Here is a 19810-nt window from a genome sequence, read left to right on the forward strand (position 1 = left end):
CCTTTGGAAATAACTTGCCGGGACAGGACTATGCCGTGTAGAAGGTTCCCACTGGGAAGCACGCGGATTACCTCCCCGCCTCCCTCCACGGTGCCCGCAGCTCCTCCGGAAGCCCCGTGACCTCCCCGCAGGAATCGGCCCCCGCTCGGGGCCGCAAACCACACCCGCGCCAGGCACTGGAGACCTTGCTGACCAGCCACCGAACTCCGCGTTCCCAGATTTGGAGCGGGTGTTGGGATGTAACTTTGTGATGTGCCTCCGCTGACAATCACCTCCCCAGCCCGATCTATCCATTAACGAGACTCGAGAGAAGGGGACGTCAGGGAGCTGTGCACGGGTTAATCTCGAAAACGCATCTGTGTCGTCTGTGCCCGTGATATTCCAGGCTGTCCGACACGTTCTCCATCACCTGCATGGAAACAAGTTCTGGGCAAATCCCTGCCACAAAGCAAGATGGCTGATGTCCCACAGAGCACACGGCCGCGGCCGCCCCGCTGCCCTGGGACAGAGGCCACACCGGCGGCCCACGCTAACCCCAGAACAAAGGGAGAGAGGAGGAAAGAGAAGGGAGATCTCGGGAAACGATCGTGTTCCAGATCCTAGCAACACATTTCAAAAGCTAGATTCCATGGATGATTTTCTCAGGAAATACATTTTTCAAGTACAAAGCAACTCGGGTAGAAACAGGAAATCTAATTAGTCCAATGGCCTGGGAGCAGGAAAAAACAGTCAAAACTTTAACCTTAAAGAGGCTCCAGGCGCCGGCAGCTTCACACGAATCCACGATCTCTCAGGAATCTGTGCACGTGGGACCGCGGGACCGCGGCGGGGGGTTGTCCGTCTTCACTCCTCGCCAGCGGCGTGTGGCCTCGGGCGGGCCACGCACACGCCGGCAGCCTCAGTTTCCTCATCCGTCCTGCGAACGTGAAAAACAGTAGCTAATGCACAGGCTGTGCTTGTAGATGAGAGACGTGACTCACAGGAAATGGACACAACCGTTTGCTGGACACGTTTCAGTTGTTACCAAGAGTTACTCGCTCCCAAGCCCAGAAGACGGAGCATCACAGTTCAGTCCGTACAGTTAGTGGAAAACCAGTGGTGGGATCACACTCACACTCACACACACACTCACACTCCCACACACGGGCACGCTGCTAGGACACACATTATCCATATTAGGGACGCACGACTTGCAGTAGGGCACGAACCCTAATAAAAGCAGCGACGAACAGCACGGAAGCCAGCAGGAGCAAGTGCCGTCCATCCCGGGAATGTCACAAAATCCGTCCCTACGACGCGTCACGGTAAGAGATTAAAGAGGCAAAGCTCTCGCCATCTCAAAAGACAGTCAGTTCCCCAAAAAGCATGTGGGAAAACTGGGTATCGAATCCTGAATTTCGACACACACAGCCATGAGACCTTTAGGGACCAAACAGGAGTGGGGAAAGTCCCCAGCCCTGAGCCACGTTGAGCTGATGCGAGACTGCGGGTCAGCAAACTTGCGTGAAAGGTCAGGGCAAAGCTTTCAGGGTTCCCAAGCCAGCTGGCCTCTTCCCACTCGAGGCCACCGTGCCGCAAGAACGCAGCCATTATGCTGTATTTGATGACGGGAGTGGCCGCGAGCCGGTAGAACTTTATTTAGGAAAAGGGGCCACATGGGCCAGAGTTTGCAGACCCCGCATCAGAACCCTTCCTGTTACCGTCGGGAACAAGAGACGGGCGCCTGGGGGCTGCGCCGGTGGAGCCTTGACTGCTGATTTCCGCTCAGGTTGTGACCTCAGGGTCACAGGATCGAGCCCCAGGTCCGGCCCCGTTCCTGGAGGGGAGCCTGCTGGTCCTTCTCCCTCTCCTCCCTCGCTCGTGCACGCTCTCTGCTTCCAATCACTGAGCTAAACACATAAATGCAACCTTAACAAGGAAAGCAACAGGAAGACACCCGATTTTACATCTGACTCCGCACAAGCGCAGTAACACAAGGAAATACACGTGATCACGCACACGGAAGGCAGAGATAGGCTACACTTAACCACACACTCCTGGGGCTGCTTGACTAGGAAAACCCAACTGGCAAGTCCATGGCAAACAGCAAGATTTACAAGTGGCCACTTTTAAGGTCAGTATAGAATAATAATACAATTTATTGCGCTGGCAATAAAGCCCAGGAATGAGCCCAGGAGGAGAACACCCGACAGAGAAGAAAACCAGAAAACTTCCCCCGAGTTCTAAATAAGTCGAGAGACCTATTCCCGAGCAACTCCGTGTCACGTCAGTGGCAATGTTCCCGACTGAGCCCAGGCTCCCGGCGCAGTCCCAGGAAGATGCCTGTGGGACCGGTGACGTCACTGCTTCTGACGTCATGGGGAAGAGACAATGTGCAAGACCGGCCGGCAGGCGTGTTTGAAGGGATGCGCGGAGGGGCCTGGCTACAGCGCCGTCCTGGGGAGTGACCTGTGTCCCGGGCCGACACTGACAGGTAGGTCCGCGGGTCAGGACGCAAAGGCCAGAGACAGAGTGTTTGACAGATGACGATGGCACCGTTTCATGCCGGCAACGGCGGGGTCCCTGCCCGGTCAAGACGCTGCGTCCCTTGCTGTGCCTCTGATAAGGACAACCTCCCAGCCCAGCGGGCTCTGTCCACTCGCCTGCTCTGCCTTCCACCGAGCCCGGGGATGCGCGGCCCACCCCACGCTGGTGGTGTGTCTGTCACCACCTTGTTGGGCAAAAGGAGCCTGGACGTTCTGAAAGGGGCCGAGAAGAGGTTGGGGAGCGGAGACGTCCCCGGCGGAGAAGGGAAGCCCACGGGAGGGGAGGAGCCGGAGCTTACGGGTGGTCACAGGGTGGCAGAGGACAGCCTCAGCCGCAGCCTCTGGGCGGGGGGAGGCCTGCAAGAGCAGTGACGGGCCCAGCAGGGGGGACGAGCCCGAGCCTGTGGCCACCTGGGTGCTGGGGCGGCAGGCCCCCCAGCTACAGTGCACTAGGCCGCCCGAGCACGGGATAAAGGACACCCAGCCTCTCCCAGGTTCTCAGGGGCGGGATCTGACCGCAGCCCCCAAGTTCGCCTGGGCAGGTCTGGAAGAATTCACAACCGTGGCGGGATCCAGGGCCCCAGAGCGAGAGAGCAAGGGTCACGTGGAGTTGTCCCCCCGGGGCTCCGTGGGTGGCGCCTCCCTGCAGCCCGCACGAATTCCTGTCCTGCCCTTCGTCCCGAGCCCCCAGACCCCCGCCATCTGTGTGTGTTTCCGCTGACGCGATCCTCTGAGAAGGGCCAAGACGCATCCTTGACACAGGCCTTCCAGACACACATAAGCAGCCTGTTTCTGTAAAACAAATTACGCACGTTTTGACATTTGCTAGTGTTTCGATTCCAGAAACGCTGTGGGCCATTCCCACAGTCCTGGCCCCCACCCGTGGCCTGATCCCCTCCCCGCCCCCGCGCACACTCACGGCTCTTCCCACAGTCTCCGGGACCGGCGGCTCCCCGGCTCAGCCCCAGCAGGAAGCTCACCCCGGAAGGCACATGCGAGGCGCTGGAGTACCCTGAGCCACAAAGGAGGGACCCAGGGCATCTGCAGAGGACGTTCTGAGTCACCTGCCTTGGGGCAGGCCAAGGTGTTTTCCTGAACTGTGGACTGGCCGTGTCGGGGCCGACTTTTCACCGGGAGTCTACCTTCCCCTCGTTGCCTGGAGAGGGGAGAAGCCCTGCGCCCCACACACGGGTCAGCCTCAGGACCCAGCCCCGGGGACCTGCCAGGCAGTGTCCTCCCCGCCACCCCGAGCCAGCATCCCTGCGAGCGGTGCCCCCGCAGGCCTTCCCCACCCCCATGACCTAGTTCTGAGATCGGTCGGTCGGTGGCTTTCCCCATGTGAGGCAGCAGGGTTGTCTCCCAGGCAGCAGGACACAAGTCCAGGGAAAGGCTGTGGTTCTGCCTCGGGGGGAGGTGGCCTGCAAGGTCGCAGGGCCGGAGCACTGAGCAGCACTTTCACTGCGGAGCCCTGGGACTCCCTGGACTGGCCCTTCTGCAGGTCCTGGTCCGCCACCACCCAAGATGACTGTGGGCCCCACTGTGGGCAGGTCCCGTAGGGAAGCCAGACCCACATGCCAACTGCAGGAATCGGCATGCCTTCACGTCTTGGTCACTTGGTGGCCTGGGTCCCCAGAGCACTGGGGCTGTCCCTCGAGTCCTAGCAGGCAAGCCCCAGAGGCTCCTGTTAAAAAGCCCTCGTGGCTCCTGGCCTAACCAGAAGTCCCTGGCTTCTCACCAGCGGTGACTCACCTGGCAGTCTGCTCTGCTATGCATTTTTGGGGACAGAAGCAGGACTCTGCGGCGGGACACTGTGACAGGCAAGGACATAGGGAGCTCCACACCGTCCAGAAACGTCTTGCTCACGGGTCCCAGTAACTCACTCTGAACACTGAAAAGCAGGGCATCCCTGGTGTGAAAACAGTGTGAACCGGGGGGTGTGTGCGCCCCCGCCTCAGCGTGCTTCTCGGCCCCGTCCACACCCACACCCACTTCCACCAACTGTCTGCCCAGCCCCGCCGCGTCTGCCGCCAACCTCTCCAGGTGAAGGACTCGGAGGGGTCTCCAGTGAGTTACCTCCTGCAGCCCCTGCGGCCCGACCCCCTCCCTGCCCACCCCGGGGTTGTTTCTGCGGACCCAAGGTGGGGCCAGGTGGCCCTAAAGCTGCCCCTTCCCCCCACTCCTTCCCTGGCTCTAGCAGGACCTCCTCTGGAACTCCAGCTTCCAGAAGAATCTCTAGGTTCTTCTTGAGAACTGCCCGCCTGCCCGCCACATCCCGGCCACCTCAGGGCTGGGATCTCCCGAGACCCCGGGACTCGCACAGCACACCTGCTGGACCCCAGGTCAAAGGGCTTCCCTCTCCTTCTCCCCCTCAGGGGTGGCTCCTGCGGCTTAGCCTTGGGGGGACCTCGGGTGGGAGCAGCTCCCTGCTCTTGGGGGCCTGGCCCTGTGTGCTCCAGGTCGGCCCCTTCCCAGCCCCTTCCCTCCGCCCAGGGCCTCCATCCCTGCTGTCAAAGGCCTCTCTTGCCCTCTTGTGGCAAAGTCCCCTCCGGCAGATGCGGTAGTGGGGGGAGGAGGGGACGGTGAGCGGCTCTGGCTTCACACGGGGGCAGGAAACCTTCAGAATGACTCCCATTGTGCGGGGGAGGAAGGAATTTGGTTATTTTTCTTACTGATCTATTTTTTCTGAGAAAGACTCACAGACCTCTGCTGGGTCTTTCCCGTAATCCAGAGGTTGAACAGCAGAGGCGGAAGGAGGGGGAAGGGGAGGGGAGGGAGGAGGGGGAGGGGTGGGGAGGGGTGGGGAGGGGTGGGGAGGAGGAGGAGGGGAGGCGGGGGATCCGCCAGTGTCCAGGTGGCGGGTTCAGACAAGGAGCCTGTGGTGACGCATTTTCTGAGTCAGCTCGTCCCAGCTAAGTCCCCCCAGAGCGCTGGGAAAACATCCATCTGTGGGTGTGCCCCCGAGGAAGCTTCCGGAAGACATTAGCGTTTGAACTGGTGGACAGACCAAAGATCCCCTTCCCCCGATGGGTGGACTTCACCCAACCCTCTGAGGGCCCGGGTAGAACCAAAAGGAGGAAGAAAGGGTGAATTCTCTCCCCCTTCTTGAGCTGGGACACCCGTCTCATCCTGCGCTCAGACAATGGAGCCCCCGGTTCTCGGGCCTTTGGACTTGGACTGACCAACACCACCCGCCTCCCTGGGCCCCCTGCTTGCCGACAGAGATCCTGGGGCCTTGGGCCTGCACAGCCCACGGAGCCCATCCCTGTAACCCATCTCCTCACACAGATCCACCGGGGTTCCTCTGGAGAACCCAGGGGGGTCCTGATCTGAGCAAACCTGTCGTGATGAAGGGCGTTCTGAAACCACGAGGGGCCGGTGCATGGGACAGTGCGCTTGATGCTATAGCAGAAGTAGCACATTTTTCGGTGGATTAATGATATCGTGGCTGTGAGAACATGTCCTACTTTTCAGAGATACACACAGAAATACTTCAACTGGAACAAGTTGATGTCATTGCCAAAAAAAGTCATTTACTCTAAAATAGTAGAGGCAACACCAGGGGAACAGGCTGGGCGCAGTCGGTGTGGTGGGAGGCGCCAGGGTTGTTGGGGGCAGCACACAGCCCCCCAGTTCTGTCCTTTCTGTTCTGCGGCTGAAAGGTCAGGACAGACACTGCTGGGAATAGTGTGGGGACGGCTTTACTGAGACAGAGAAGAACAAGAATCCAGCCCCAGGGACGAGGGCTGAAGGGCAGGTCCGGGGGCGAGGTCCGTGCTGCTGGCCCTCCTGGAGCAGAGAACCGGGAGGTGACCTTGTGTGCTCTGCAGGCCGAGGGCAGCCGGCAAACACCTGGTCTGCGCGCTGGACCGCACGTGGCTTCAACAGTAGAGGCGCTCTGGCCGGCGAGGAGAAGCCCGAGATCACGGTTCCAGGACGGGAGCGGGGTGTGGACGTCTCCACCACTCCGTCCCCCTCGCTGCCCCCGCCCCCGGGGTCCCTACACTGCTGGGCACAGGCTGAGGCCGCCCTCCTTCGGCCCGGGACCCAGGGTGCATTTCATGCCAGAAACTAGGAAGGCTCCGGTCACCCAAAGGGTCCCCCTCGGGCAGGAGCCACACGGAGTTAAGCGCCTCCAAGAGAGACAGTGTCCCCGGGGAGCTGCTGGGGGGAGGGGAGGGCGGTGCCGGGAAAGCGAGGGGTGGCCGGAGGGGCCCGGAGGCAAGGCCTCCCCGCACCGCCCTGAGCTTCCTGCGGGACCCCTGCCGCCGCCGCGCAGCCCCACGCGCAGGTGGGTGCAGAGCTGGGCTGCCCAGGGACGGGGCGCGGGAGCCGCTGGCCTGCTGACCCCAAGGTCCGGCTCCGCAGATGCCCCTCCTACCCCAGGCGCTCCGGAGTCCTGAGCCCGCCGACACAGAGGGGCCGCTCTGCCGCCCCCGGGCCGCGGTCTTCCACAGGGAGACCCCGCACCCAGCGGGAGACACCTCGTCCCCCCGGAAACGGCTCTGCGGGTCACCGGGCCGGGCGGGTCCGCGGCGCGGGGGCCGCACCTGGACAGCTGGGCGGGCCTCGGGTCGGCCCTGCGGCTTGCCGGCCCCGAACCCCGCCCGCCGCCCGCGGAGGCCGAGACCCGCGCCCCGCGCACACCTGCCGGAGCCCACCTCGGCCGCGCTCCGCCCGGCGCGGCCCCGCCCCCGGCCTGGCTCCGCCCACACCCAGGCCCCGCCCCTCTGGCTCCGCCCGCAGACGCGGGGCCCCGCCCCTAGACCAGCCGCAGCCCAGGCCCGGCACCTGCCCGGCCTGCGCCCCGCGCCGCCCGCGAGCGACGTCCGCTCCGGGAGACGCCCGGCCTCGGAATGACGCAGGACGCACGCGGGGGCGTCGCCGGGGCTTCGGGGGACGCGCGGCGGGGGGCGGGCGGGGGCGCTTCCGGGGCGGGGCGCGGCGGCCGGAAGTGCGTGGCCGCCCGTGGCCATGGCGGCGCTCGGCGTCGCCTTCCTGGTGCTGCTGGGAGCCGCGTCCTGGCCGCCGGCCTCGGGGTCGGGCGAGGAGTTCTGGCCCGGCCAGTCGGCGGCCGACATCCTGTCGGGGGCGGCGTCCCGCAGACGGTAGGGGGCGTCCGCGCCGGGGCGGGGCGGGGCGGGGCGGGGCGGGCTCCACGGCGCGGACACCCCCCGCACCCCCGCACCCCCGCACCGCACCCGCACCCCGTCAGCGCCGCACCCGCACCCCGCACCGCACCGCCCCCCGCCGGCCGTCGGAACTGCGCCGCGAGCCGGGCTCGGCGGGGGCAGCGGCGGCGTCCCGGAGGCCCCGGAAGGGCCGGCTGCGGGTCAGCGTCGAGCGGCGGGCGCGGGGCCCGGCCCGACCTCCTGGGCGTGTCCGCGCGGGAGCGTCCGCGGCGGGAAACGGGTGTCTGCGGTCCCGCCGCTCCCGGGGCTCAGCCCGAGCAGCCCCCGCCGCGCGCTGGCGGCCCGGGGTGGCCCGCGGGGCCCCTGCGGCTGCGGGCGGGGGTGACGTCCCAGCGTCCTGGGTCGCGGCGGGGGCTGCGCGGGCCCGGGAGCCGCGCGGTGTCAGGCCAGCGTGCGGGGCGGGCGCGGGGCGGAGGACCGAGGGGCGCTGCCGGCGACGGTCTTCGCTAGACCTTGAGACGCGACCCCGCGTCCGCGCCGCGGCTTCTCACGGGCGTCCTGCGCGAACCGACGCGTGCGGAGGCTCCGGTTCCCTCCGATCCCGCAGACGGGCGGGCTCTGCGGTGGCCGCTCAGAGCGGAGCCGGGCGGGAGACCGTCCTCGGGCTCTTGTGGCCCGGACTCCGCCGGTCGCAGGGCGCGTGGCGGCTGGCCCCTGGCCGGCTCCGTGAGCGGTGGGCTGTGCCGCGCGCTGGCCGCTGCCCCTCCTCGCCGGAGCTGCCCCAGCGCCGCGCTCCTGCCGCCCGCAGGTACCTCCTGTACGACGTCAACCCCCCGGAGGGCTTCAACCTCCGCAGGGACGTGTACATCCGCGTGGCCTCCCTCCTGAAGACGCTGCTGGAGACGGAGGAGTGGGTGCTGGTGCTGCCGCCCTGGGGCCGCCTCTACCACTGGCAGAGCCCGGACATCCACCAGGTGCGCATTCCCTGGGCCGACTTCTTCGACCTTCCGAGTCTCAACAGAAACATCCCGGTCATCGAGTACGAGCAGTTCATTGCAGGTGAGGCCGTGGTCGGGGCGGTCCGCCGGCTGTCTGCGGCCGGGCGCGCTGACCCTCGTGTGCGCGGGGCCGCTGCCGTCTGGCACCCACAGTTCCCCGGCGTCCTGCTCCTTCCAGAGCTGGTCTAGGGACGCCGATCTGAAGTGTGCGAGCGCGTGGCCCCTGCCTCTGAAGCCTGGGGCAGCGGGTGCGCCCGCGCAGGGCGCTCCCACGGCGGTGGGGAAGCTGTCCGTGCAGGGGCCAGGCGGGCTCCCGTGCGGAGACGGACAGCCTTGTGTCCCCAAGGGACAGCTGTCCGTGCCCCAGGGGGCGCTGACCTGCTGGCATCTCCCTGCGCTGCTGGCGAAGATTCTCGTCGTAGTGTGTCTCGTTCCCCTGAATCCTGCACAGTCTCAGCTTCTTAGCGAGCGAAGGCGAGGATCTTCGCAGCGCGAGGGTGCGCAGGGTTCAGCATTGTGTTTCCGAAAGACTCGTGCTTAAAAGGCCGCAACAGCCTTTTGCTGCCCCCTCAGCCGGGACAAGGGGAGGGGACAAGGGGCGCAGACACGATGCGGGTCTCCTGCCGCGGGAGGACCCACGGAGCTCGGGCTGCCGCTGCGCCGCTGCGTCTTCCACATTCTGCTCTCATGGCACCTTAGTCCCCATCCCTTTGGGCTGCTCCCATGGCGGGGTCAGTCCCAGGACGGCTGTAGGCATGGGGCGATACGGACCTGCTGAAACCTTCGTTCACGGGGAAGAAGCAAACTCTGAGATTTGGAAGAAGCACGTGTGGAGCGCATTCTTCGGGGACCCATGACGGGCGCCGTCGCCGGGCGCCAGGTCTGACCGAGTCTGGGCATCGGCCTCAGACTTGTCTCAGCCACGGGTCATGGAGCCTCCCCGGGAAACAGCCCTTCACCTCCGCACAGGGCTGTGGCCAGGGGGTTTCTTGACAGGCAGATATGGGGACAGGTGTGAGCTTCCGCCAGGTGAGGGGGTGCTCAGTGGGGGACACGGGGTATGTGGGGTGGGGCGCCCGGTCCCCTCCCTGCTGCTGCTGAAGCCTCAAGCCTGGGGCCAGAGCAGCTGGGCAGAGAAGGCGGCCATCCTGGGTGATGTGCCGTGGGCGGGCGGACCCGCTTGGCCTCCACCTGCCCAGCCGTCTCCCTCTACAGAGGGGGCGGGGAGGGAGCCTGTCCTGGGACCTGCTGCCGGGGCACGTGCAACAGGGCAGCAGGCCTCTTGGCCTTCCTGCGACAGGGGCCTCTGGAGCTCCAGGACCAGACGCCACCCGCAGTGCAGCCGAGCGAGGGGGAGGGTGGAGGAGACACCAGACTTGCGCTCGGGGCGGCTTTCTCGTGGCCGGGCTCTGCTCACCCATCTTCATGAACACTGTGCGCGTGGCCGGCAGGTTCCGAGGGGAGGGGGTGCCGTGGCAGGACGGATGCCGACTCCTGCTCTCCTGGGGCTCCTGTGGGGACGGGGAGGTGGAAGCCAGGTGACCGGGAGGAGGCCCCGGATGGCGAGGAGCGACTGGAGAAAATGAGAGCGGCACCGGGCTGTGGGGCGGGGGGCTGTGGCTGGCAGGTGTCCTGTGGTTTAAACGGCTTCCTGAGGGGTCAGGGTCAGCCCTGAAGGGAGCAGTCCCCACGAGGCTGGTCCCTGCAGGGAGGGGAGCGTGTGCTGGCAGGGCAGCGTGGGGGACAGCACGTGTGGGGCCCGTGCCTGTCGTGAGGACCGGGAGTGCGGGTGGCGAGGGCAGGCCCGGCGGCTGGAAGCGGGGCAGGTGAGGAGCCCCTGAGAGCAAGCAGGGCCCGGTGAGCTCCGCCGCCCCAGGCAGCGCCTCTCCGCCTTTTTGGGACCTCGTGCCGTGCTGCCGCTCGTGTCCCGCGTCTGCCCCCGTGAGCTCTCTGCGGCGCGCGGGAAGGAGGGTGGCGTTCGGGGAAGCGATGATTCTCGTGCCGCGGCCGTTCTGGTTCTCGTCACGCGGTCGTCCTTGGCCTGTTGCAGAGTCCGGCGGCCCCTTCATCGACCAGGTGTACGTGCTGCAGAGCTACGCGGAGGGGTGGAAGGAGGGGACCTGGGAAGAGAAGGTGGACGAGCGGCCGTGCCTCGACCCGCTGCTGTACTCGCCGGACAAGCACGAGTACTACAGGTGCGGCTGGGCGGGGCCGCGCTGCAGCAGCCGCGGTGGTCCGGTCGCCCGGACCCCTTGGCCATCAGGAGACCTGCCTGCGGCGGGCTGTCCCCCCAGCAGCACCCATGGACAAAGCATCCGAATGACTGGGTGCTCGAAACTCCGTGCTCCGGGAGGTCGTTGACGGGGCGCGGCTGTTCTGGGGCCGTTCCTGCCGGGCTCTGGCCAAGAGGCCCCGTGTGGGTCCCGTTCCCGCCCCTCTGCGTGCTCTGCCGGCCGGAGCTCCCCGAGCGGCCCCCCGGCCCCGTGGAATCGGATGGGGGTCGTGGTTTCTTCTCAGGATCTCAGGAGAGCGTCACCGGCCGGAGTCCCGAGCGGTCGCTCTTCCCCGAGAGCGGGGCCGGCGTGTCGGGGTGAAGCCGTCCGCGTGCGCGTCTGGGCTTAAGCGTCGCGCGCTGGGCCCAGGCTGATGGGGGCGCTGGCTCTTGTTTTCCAGGGGATGGTTTTGGGGCTATGAAGAAACGAGAGCGCTCAACGTCTCGTGTCTGTCCGTCCAGGGCTCGGCTTCCATCATGGCCCCGGTGCTGCTGAGGAACACGTCGGCCAGGTGAGCGCCGCCGGCTCTGCCTGGTGACCGGCCAGTGAGGCAGCGCGTGTGCTCGTGTGTGCGCGTGTGTGCGCGTGTGTGCACACGTATGCCTGTGTGCTTGTCGTCCTGCTAGTGTCGGGATCCCTCTTGGCTGTGGCCTCTGTGGCAAGCACGGGAGAGGTAAACCTCGTCCGCACCCCATTCTCGGGCCACAGTAGGAAGGGCTGAGAGGGAGGAGGAGGCCGCACGTGTCCCTGGGGAGAGCCGGGTTCGGGACTGTCCCCACGCGTGGGTCCCTGCGGCGAGGGCAGCCACTGCCGGGCCGGAACTCAGCGGCCGGCGTCTCGTTCTGCTGCTTGTGGGCGGGGGAGTCGGAGTCACACCGGGATAGCCCGGGGCCCTGACCGAGGGGGCGGTGGGCAGGTGTGGAGTCCTGGGGGCAGGGGACAGCGAGGGCTCAGGCCCAACTGGAAGGGAGCGGCGATCTGACCCTCCTCATTCACCGGACCCGGTGATTGCCCGGGTGGCTGACACGGGGTGAGGAGGTGGTCCACCGCGGCCCCCAGCCGCGTCACCCCGGGTCCCACCTGTGCTCGCCTCTGCAAGTGGGTCTTTCACTCAGCCTCCTCAGAGCTGGACCTCGGAGTGGTCAGAGGGGTGGCCGCGGCCTCCTGTCCGCGCCCTCCCCTCCCTGGCACCCTGTCCCACTCGGGACACTGGGACGAGGGCAGAGTAGGAGGCCACACGCCTCTCCCAGACGCGTGCCCCCGCGTCCTCCAGGTCCGAGTGGACATGGCCCCTGCTGGTGTGTCCCCTCTGCCCGTTCTGATGCTTCGGGCTGTTTGGTCGCCCTGGACGGGGCCTGACGCGGCCTCGCTCTGCAGGGGAGCAGTTGAGTGCTCTCGGAGGAGGGGCGGGCCTGCGCCTCAGGCAGCACGGCCGGCTGGGTTCTCGCGGGTGGCTGCATGCAGGGGGGACGCAGCCATCCTCCTGTGCGGTTTTGCCCTCGGGCTCGAGTCTCGAGAGTCCCCGACCTCGCAGAGAACCGCGGCTGCGCTCCTGCTGCGAGCCCCCTCGGCACGGTCCGGCTCCGTAGGCTGCCGGGGCCGTCTCACTCGTTCGCCTCGTCCCGTCTGTTTTGTGTCTGGTGCGGGTCGTCCCGGGGCCTTGCCCAGGTCAGTGGCTGGGACAGGAGAGGACGACCCCCGTCCCGGGACGCTGAGAACTTGCACGCCCGCCCCGGGAGTGTGTGCGGAGCCTCCTCCCCGAGGGGTCCCCCCACGGGCCCGCGTGCGCCCGGGAGGGGCTCAGCTCGGTTCCCAGCGCACCTGGGGCAGCCGCACCGGCCGTTAGACGCTCCGTGTCGTTCCGAAACAGGTCGGTGATGCTGGACAGAGCCGAGAACCTCCTGCACGACCACTACGGGGGGAAGGAGTACTGGAACGTGAGTGCCCCGCGGGTCCCGCCACACGGCTCGGCGCACCTGCAAACATCTGAGACGGGGCGCTGGCTGGCCCGCGTGGCGGGGGTGCGGCGGGGGGTGGCACAGCCGCCGGGGTGCACGTGGTCAGCCGGTCGGCGTCTCTCACAGTGGGGCTGTTGCTTGCGGCAGCCGATGGCTGGAGGAACGCAGCCTGCCGTGAGCTCCGGCCCCACGCCGCCGCCTGCTGTGGGTGACCGGCTCGTCTGCGTCCTGGGGCGCGTGCCTGGCGCTTCGGGCAGGAGCCTGCAGAATCGGGCTTCATGTTCCCTCCTCGTGGCCGCTGGCTCATGCTTTGGGGGGTCTGCCCTGAGTGAGGGGTGGGGCGCTCCCGTGGGCGGCTGGGCAGGAGGACCCGAGAGACCCCTGCTCCCTGGACACGTGACGTGGGGGCCTCCCGAGTGGGTCCTTCCCGAAGCACGGAGGGGCCTTGTCATCGCCGCCCACAGGGCCTGCGCCTCTCGTGGGCACCGTGGCCCTGAGCTAGTGGTGAGGACAGTGGCTCCCGTCCGTGGGGGGCCTGTCCCTGCGTGTGGGGACCGTCCTGGTGGATCATTCTGCGTTCTGGTCACTGGGCTGTCGCCGGCAGACTCAGGAGCGCGTCCGCGTCCGAGCTCCGCGAGTGCTGGGGCGGCGTCCTCGGGTTCCCTGTCGCAGTCGGGGGCCGGTCGGTGGCCTGGGCTGCGGGGCTCCCGGGCGGGGCGGGCACGGCGGGGGCGGGGCGGGGCGCTCAGCAGCGGCTCTCTCGCCCGCAGACCCGGCGGAGCATGGTGTTCGCCAAGCACCTGCGGGCCGTGGGGGACGAGTTCCGAAGCAAGTACCTGAACTCCACGGACGAGGCCGACAGGACCCCCTTCCAGGAGGACTGGACCAAGATGAAGGTAGCGCCTCCCACTGCTCGCGACGCGCAGGCGCCTGCCCGGGCGCACGGTCGCCCAGCTGCTCTCGGGGCAGCGCGGACGCCCCTCGGGAGGGTCCCTGTGGGTCCCCACAGGCTCGGGCGACGGCTAGGCTCCCTTTCCCCTCGGCGAGCTGGAGGCGCCGCTCTGGGAATGAAAGCAGCCGCGGACCGGTCCGCGCCGTCTGCCGGGAGGTGCGGGAGCCGCAGCGAGCGAGGAAGGCGACGGTTGCGCCGGCGGACGCGGGGCCGTCGGTGTCCGTAGAAGTCGCTTCTGGAGGGTCGGGTTCGCACGTAACCGCAGCCGGTTACACGCTGCTGAACCGAGCGGGCGACGCTTCCAGTGTCACAGGCGTCCCGGCCAGCCTCCCGGCGCTGGTCCCCTGGGCGCCTTCCAGCGCAGCGGCGGGATCCCACGGCCGTTACGGGGGCGTTCGGGTCGCATATCTGGGGAAAATGCAGGAATAGGTGGTTTTGGTCATCTAATTTGCACGTTTTCCCCAGAGTTGTGTTTACCTGATGGCGCTCGGATAGAGGGTCTGTGTGATTCACCAGTTCGCGGCCCCAAGAGTCCCCGAGACGGGCCCGTGGGCAGGGCTGCCGTGAGGGGGCTCGCGGTGTCCAAAGGGCTGGCGGCGGCCTGGACGCTCAGCGCTCCCCGTCCTCCTCTGCCAGGTCACGCTGGGCTCCGCGCTGGGGGGCCCGTACCTCGCGGTTCACCTGAGGAGAAAAGATTTCATCTGGGGCCACAGAGAGGATGTGCCCAGCCTGGACGGGGCCGTGAAGAAGATTCGCAGCCTCATGAAGACCCACCAGCTGGACAGGGTGTTCGTGGCCACGGACGCCATCAGGACGGGTACGCGGCTCCGGCTCTGCCGGCCCCTGTCTGCCGGTCCCCGTCCCGTCCCGTCCCGGGCGGGCCCAGGTGCACCACGAGCCCGCAGCGTGGCCAGGAGGCAGCGCCGGGTTTCGTGCCGGGGCCTCGGACCTGAGCCGCGGAGCCAGCAGAGCCCCCGGTGCCCGCGGAGCCCCCGGTCACCGTCTCTCCATCGCTCTGCAGAGCACGAGCAGCTGAGGCGGCTGCTGCCCGAGATGGTGAGGTTCGAGCCCACGTGGGAGGAGCTGGAGCTGTACAGGGACGGCGGCGTGGCCATCATCGACCAGTGGATCTGCGCGCACGCCAGGTGCCTCTGCCCACGGTTGGCCCTTCCGTGGCGGTTGGTCCCGCGTGGGCTAGGCTGACACCCGGCTTCGTCTCAAGGCTGTACTCCCCACCCATAGCGTTCTCCCCGGTCCCGCCAGTGGACTGGGTCCCGGCCGTCCCCGTAGGGACCCCCCCGGGACTCTGCTCCCCTGCGCCCGGCCACAACCTCCCGTCACGCGTGTCCCCGCGGAGCACAGCTGTGGCCTCCCTCCGTGTGTCGTCGCGGGAGGCAGGCCCACCCCAGAGGAGAGCGGGGGGACCGGGCCCAGGAGGAGGCCAGCACGCTTCGAGTGGGGGGCCTGGTTTCTCCGCATCTGTAGGGTCCCCAGAGCCCCTGAGCCCGTGCGTGCAGGCTGTGGGGCCAGGGTCCTCTCCTCCACCTCTGTCCCCAGGTCTCAGCCTGGCTCTCAGCACCCCGCCCCCAAGCCCCAGACTGCCGGGCACTGGCCGCGTTCTCAACCCCCCCGTGCGGGACCCGTGGCCGCTGCTCCGCACGTCCGGCCTGGCCGCAGGGCTGTGGGGTGAGAGGTCAGGCCGGCGGGTGCTGGGCCCCTTGGAGCGGCTCTCGTGACCCTGCTTCCTTGGCAGGTTCTTCATCGGAACCTCGGTCTCCACGTTCTCTTTTCGGATCCACGAGGAGAGAGAGATTCTCGGGCTCGCCCCGCGGACGACGTACAACCGGTTCTGCGGGGACCGGGAGGAGGCGTGCGAGCAGCCCACGCACTGGAGGGTGGCCTACTGAGCCGCCGGCTCCTCGTGGGCCCTGCGCCCGGGACATCCGCACACGTGGCCTCGTCTTCCTCTGAGCACCCGTGTGGCCTCGGGGTCGCGTTGGCCTTGGCCGGCAGGCAAGGCTGCCCCACCATCGCTTCAGGGTCACGGTCCCTGCTCACAGCCACGTGAGCCACGGCGCACGCCCGTTGTCGGTGTGTCCCCCGCCGTGGGCTGCCGGGGGCTCTGCTGCTGGCAGGGCCGGTGTGATGTGAGGAGGTGCGGGGGCTCGGGCTCCTGGAGGGCGTCCGGATCCCCACGGGCTGCTGCGTTTCAGCCTGCCGGGCCCGCGCGACCTGCACTTGGACCCGCGGGAGGCGCCGTGTGCGTTGGCGGGAAGGCGAACCCCCACCTTGCAGAACTGGGCCTGAGGCCTGTGTTGGCCCGTGAGGGGCTCTCTGCTCCCCGGCTCGGGCGCTGGAAGGTTCCTCAGCAGGGCTTTGGGGCTTTGTCAGGTCCACACACAGGAACCCTGTGGCTGGCTGAGGGGCTGCGGGCAGGCCACAGCGAGTGTGGCGGCATTGGGGGTCGGACACCCTGGGCCCTGCCTCGCGGTGGGTGCAGTGCGCTGAAGGGTGGGGGGCGAGCAGGACGGTCACTGGCCTCCGGAGGGCTCGTGCCGCTGCCCAGAATCCCCTCTGGGCCTCAGGTGTGGCCACCACACACCCCCTCTGACCAGGAGCCCCGACTTCGCACAGACTGCCCGGGTGACCCAGAGACGGCTTCTGTGTTTTCTTCCTGAGCTTTGAAAACCTGCCCCGAATCGCGCTCGGTTCCCGTGGTGTCCCCGTGGTGTGTGGGGAGATGATGAAGTATTTATTCTCTGCTAATTTGTACCTTCAGATGCTATTAATAAAGTACATTTTCTAGAAAAGTGGAATTCTAGAAACAGTGTCTTCTTACGCCTTGAATTTTTTCCAGCTGAAAACGACACAAACAGTCCAGACTTTGTCCTCACTCTGTTTCAAGGAGAACGAATGCTTTGTCCTGCTCCGTGTGTGGCCTCCCCTGGGGACCGCGGTGGCAGGGCCGGCGAGCACACCGTCTCCCACCGTCCGCTGGACGGCTGCTGCCAGGCTGTTGGGAAGAGCAGGGCCCGGGAGAGCAGCAGGTCAGGTTCCGGGAAGGCCGGTCCTGCCGGGTCCGTTCCCCACAGCACAGACGTGCTAGCGGGCGGCTCAGCTGTGGGCGGCCCTGGGACCCCACGTCCCTGAGCCGCTGTGTGGCCGGAGCTGCTGTGACCACGGCCCGGCCCGGCCCCCGGGAGGAGGAGCGCGGGAGGAGGGGTGGAAGGCGTCTCCCGGGACCCCCTGGAGGGACTGAGCAGAGAAGGGGGTGGACAGCCCACAGCTGCAGGCCAGGTGATGGGACGGGGCCGCCCGGGAGGGCAGGACTCATGCGGGGCTGGGGGGCAGGCCAGGCAGTGGGAGGACATGGGGCGGGGAGGGGTAGCGCGGGCACAGGAGGAAGCACGGGAGCCGTCCACCTTGGTGGCCTCAGCCCGGCAGGTGGACCATCGGGCGGCTTGTCTGGGGGAGGCCCCCAGTCGGCGGAGCTGCTGTGGTCCTGCCCCCCGACCTGTGCGCCCACCCTCAAGACGGGCCGGTCAGCCCTGCACGTGAGAGGTGGGAGCGTGGGAGCCATGCACACGCCTAGAGCCTGGCAGAAACCCGGTGCCTCCCTGGGCCTGGCCCTGCCCCCGACGGGGCAGCTCGGCCTCCCAGCCAGGGCAGCCAGGCCGGTGCGCCATGGGGCAGACGGCAGGTGCGCGGCGAGGACTGTGTTCGCGGACTCGTGTGCGTCTGTGCGTCAGCACCGCCCCGTGGGAGAGGGGGGTGCGGCGGCCAACGGGCCCCTTGTGATGCCTGGGCCTCCCGCTCCCGAAGACTGTTCCCTTTCAGCAGGTCGGCGGTTTCCCGCGGCACAGCCAACTCCCCACTGGGGCCCTGGGCGCGGGGGGCCGTCGCTGAGGGTCCAAGGGGCCATGGGCGGGGGGACCACGGCTGCCCTCCCTGCGCTGGTGGGGTGCTGGGCACCGCAGGGGGGCAGGGCACTTGAAGAGGCTACTGCTGGGCCTGGGGATCTGGCTGACCTTGCCTCCGACCCCAGTCTGGAGAACCGGAAGCTTCCGGGCACCTCGGAGCCACACCTCGGAGCTGTGCTGGAAGGGCTGAGGACGCGGGGTCGACTCTGATCGTGGGCTGGGCACTGAGCGGGCATAGAGGGGCAGGGTCCCCTGGCGACCCAGGCATGCCCCCCCTCCGCCGGCCACAGACCCTGACTCCTGGCAGCCTCCGGCCTGACTCTGCACACCCCGCCGTGCTCTGGGCCGGGGGCTGACCTGCCGCAGCCTGTCACACCTTCCCCCCGCCCCAGCAGGACAGGCTGGCTGTGGAGAGGGGCAGAACAGTGTGGACCATGGAGTATGTCTGCTCGCTGGCCCCTTCTCCCCCATTTACAGATGGGGAAACTGAGGCCACTCAGGGCAAAATAAATTGCCAAGGCCACTGTGGGACCGGAAGCCTGACCCAGGCCCAGCCTCTGCGACCCTCCTCTGTGCGGGTCGTGCCTCGGGGGTAGGAAAGGGCTGACAGAGCCCCTGGTCAGTGCACCTCGTGTGTGCCCCCCACCGACTCTCCTGAGCGACCTCGCCCCCCAACCTTGGCCCCCCAGGCTGGAGCTCAGGCATGCGACCTGGGGAAACCCTGTACCCACCGGAGCATTTGGCGCTGGGGACACGGCACCTCCCTGAACCGGGCCTCCCTTGGACCCGGGCCCTGGGGCCGCCAGCGTCCGTGGGCAGGAGCCGCGGTCTATGCGCCCCTCATCCGGCCGCCGGGTGCCCTCACCCTCTCCCCTCTGCTCAGCCCGGGGAGCCCGGCTCACCTCGGCAGCAGGGTCACCCCTGCCGGCTACAGGCTCAAGTGTGCGCGACACAGTAAACCGTCGGGAGCTCCCTGGTGGGCAAAGCAGGAGCCGCGGTCAGAGCCCGTGGGTGAGCCTTGTGACGTCCCTGTCCCTGCCGTGGAGCGTTCCCGTCACAGGGTTTCCGCCGTGCTCTCCAGAGTGAAGCCACGCGCTGCCCGGAAGGTCTGCGTGGCCTGAGTGGGACGCTGGCCAGGACCGCTGCCGGCGACCCGAGTGCAGACAGAGCCCCCCGCCCTGGCCTGGGCTCAGGAGGACCCTCAGCAGAGCAGAGTGTCACGGTCCCGCGGCCGCGCCCCCCACCCCACCTCGCCGTCCCGCCCCTCCCATGGGGGGCACTTTCCCTCAGATGCCTTATCCCGTGGGCCCAAGCGTGTCCCTGAAGACACCATCAGGGACATGTGCGTCAAGCAGCCTTTGAACGGCCAAGGGCAGGTCAGGCGTGGCCACCACATGCAGACGCGGCCACGAGATGTGGTTTCAGCTCGCTGGTTTCCAGACCGCCGTAGACGCCCACGGGGTCCAGTAACAGCTCCAGCCCGTGTGCCCTCTGTGGACGCCCTGCCCGGCTTGGCCGCCCGCGGTGATGGGTCCCAGGCTGCCCCCTGCACTGCCATGTGTGTGTGCCCATGTGCGCCCGTGTGTGTGTGCGCGCCTGTCCACGTGTGGCGTGGGTGTGTGTCAGTGCGTGTCTTCACGTGTGTGTGCACGTGTGAGTCTCCACAGTCGAGGCAGTCCCTTCTCAAGGGCCCCCTCCTGGCCCCCTCCTGGCTCTCCCCTCTCCCCTCTGCTCCCCGTCCACGCCTGGCAGCCACCCCCCAGTCCCCACTGCTGCCATCTGTCACCTTGTGAGGACAACGGAAGTGAATCGCGCCATCCGTAGCCTTTGGGGGTTGGCTTTGCTCCCCCAGTGGCCATCAACCCCTTCATGTCCGGGGCGTTAGCGTCATTTAATTAGCAGCATACTGACGGAACATTCCAGTCCACGCGGCTTCTGTGGGCGGGGCCCGCGTCTGGGTGGCGTGTGTGCCGACTCACAGCGGGGCTACTGTGTAAAGCCAGCACACATTTGCGCGCGGACGGCACGCACCGTGTTCAGCCTGAGATGCCCTCT

At 67.4% G+C, this 19810-nt stretch overlaps 1 protein-coding gene and 1 long non-coding RNA gene across 6 annotated transcripts; one reads left to right on the forward strand and one right to left on the reverse strand.

The window, feature by feature from the left end:
* Positions 1–572: 572 nt before the first annotated feature.
* On the reverse strand, positions 573–4814 carry LOC309859565. Of its 2 annotated transcripts, XR_014308760.1 has the most exons (6): positions 4726–4814; positions 4275–4598; positions 3445–3566; positions 3225–3317; positions 1701–1889; positions 573–916 (listed from the first exon to the last, which is right to left on the reverse strand). It is a non-coding gene; the product is annotated as an uncharacterized lncRNA (long non-coding RNA). The 2 variants fall into 2 exon arrangements; XR_014308759.1 differs by lacking the exon at positions 3225–3317.
* A 2549-nt stretch (positions 4815–7363) lies between these two features.
* Positions 7364–16645, forward strand: POFUT2 (protein O-fucosyltransferase 2). Of its 4 annotated transcripts, none has more exons than XM_082720189.1 (9): positions 7364–7630; positions 8463–8713; positions 10703–10847; positions 11387–11436; positions 12796–12862; positions 13654–13779; positions 14472–14652; positions 14857–14980; positions 15589–16645. In XM_082720189.1, exons 1-9 carry the CDS (start codon positions 7379–7381, stop codon positions 15740–15742), a joined length of 1350 nt encoding a protein of 449 aa, XP_082576315.1. In that variant the 5' UTR covers positions 7364–7378; the 3' UTR covers positions 15743–16645. The 4 variants fall into 4 exon arrangements, with proteins under 4 accessions (XP_082576315.1, XP_082576316.1, XP_082576317.1 ...); XM_082720190.1 differs by having other exon boundaries at positions 7448–7630; positions 11326–11436; XM_082720191.1 differs by lacking the exon at positions 10703–10847 and having other exon boundaries at positions 7461–7630.
* The last annotated feature ends 3165 nt before the right edge of the window (positions 16646–19810 follow it).

The sequence above is a fragment of the Mustela nivalis genome (assembly GCF_964662115.1).
Source record: "Mustela nivalis genome assembly, chromosome: 1".
NCBI classification, from domain to species: domain Eukaryota; kingdom Metazoa; phylum Chordata; class Mammalia; order Carnivora; family Mustelidae; genus Mustela; species Mustela nivalis.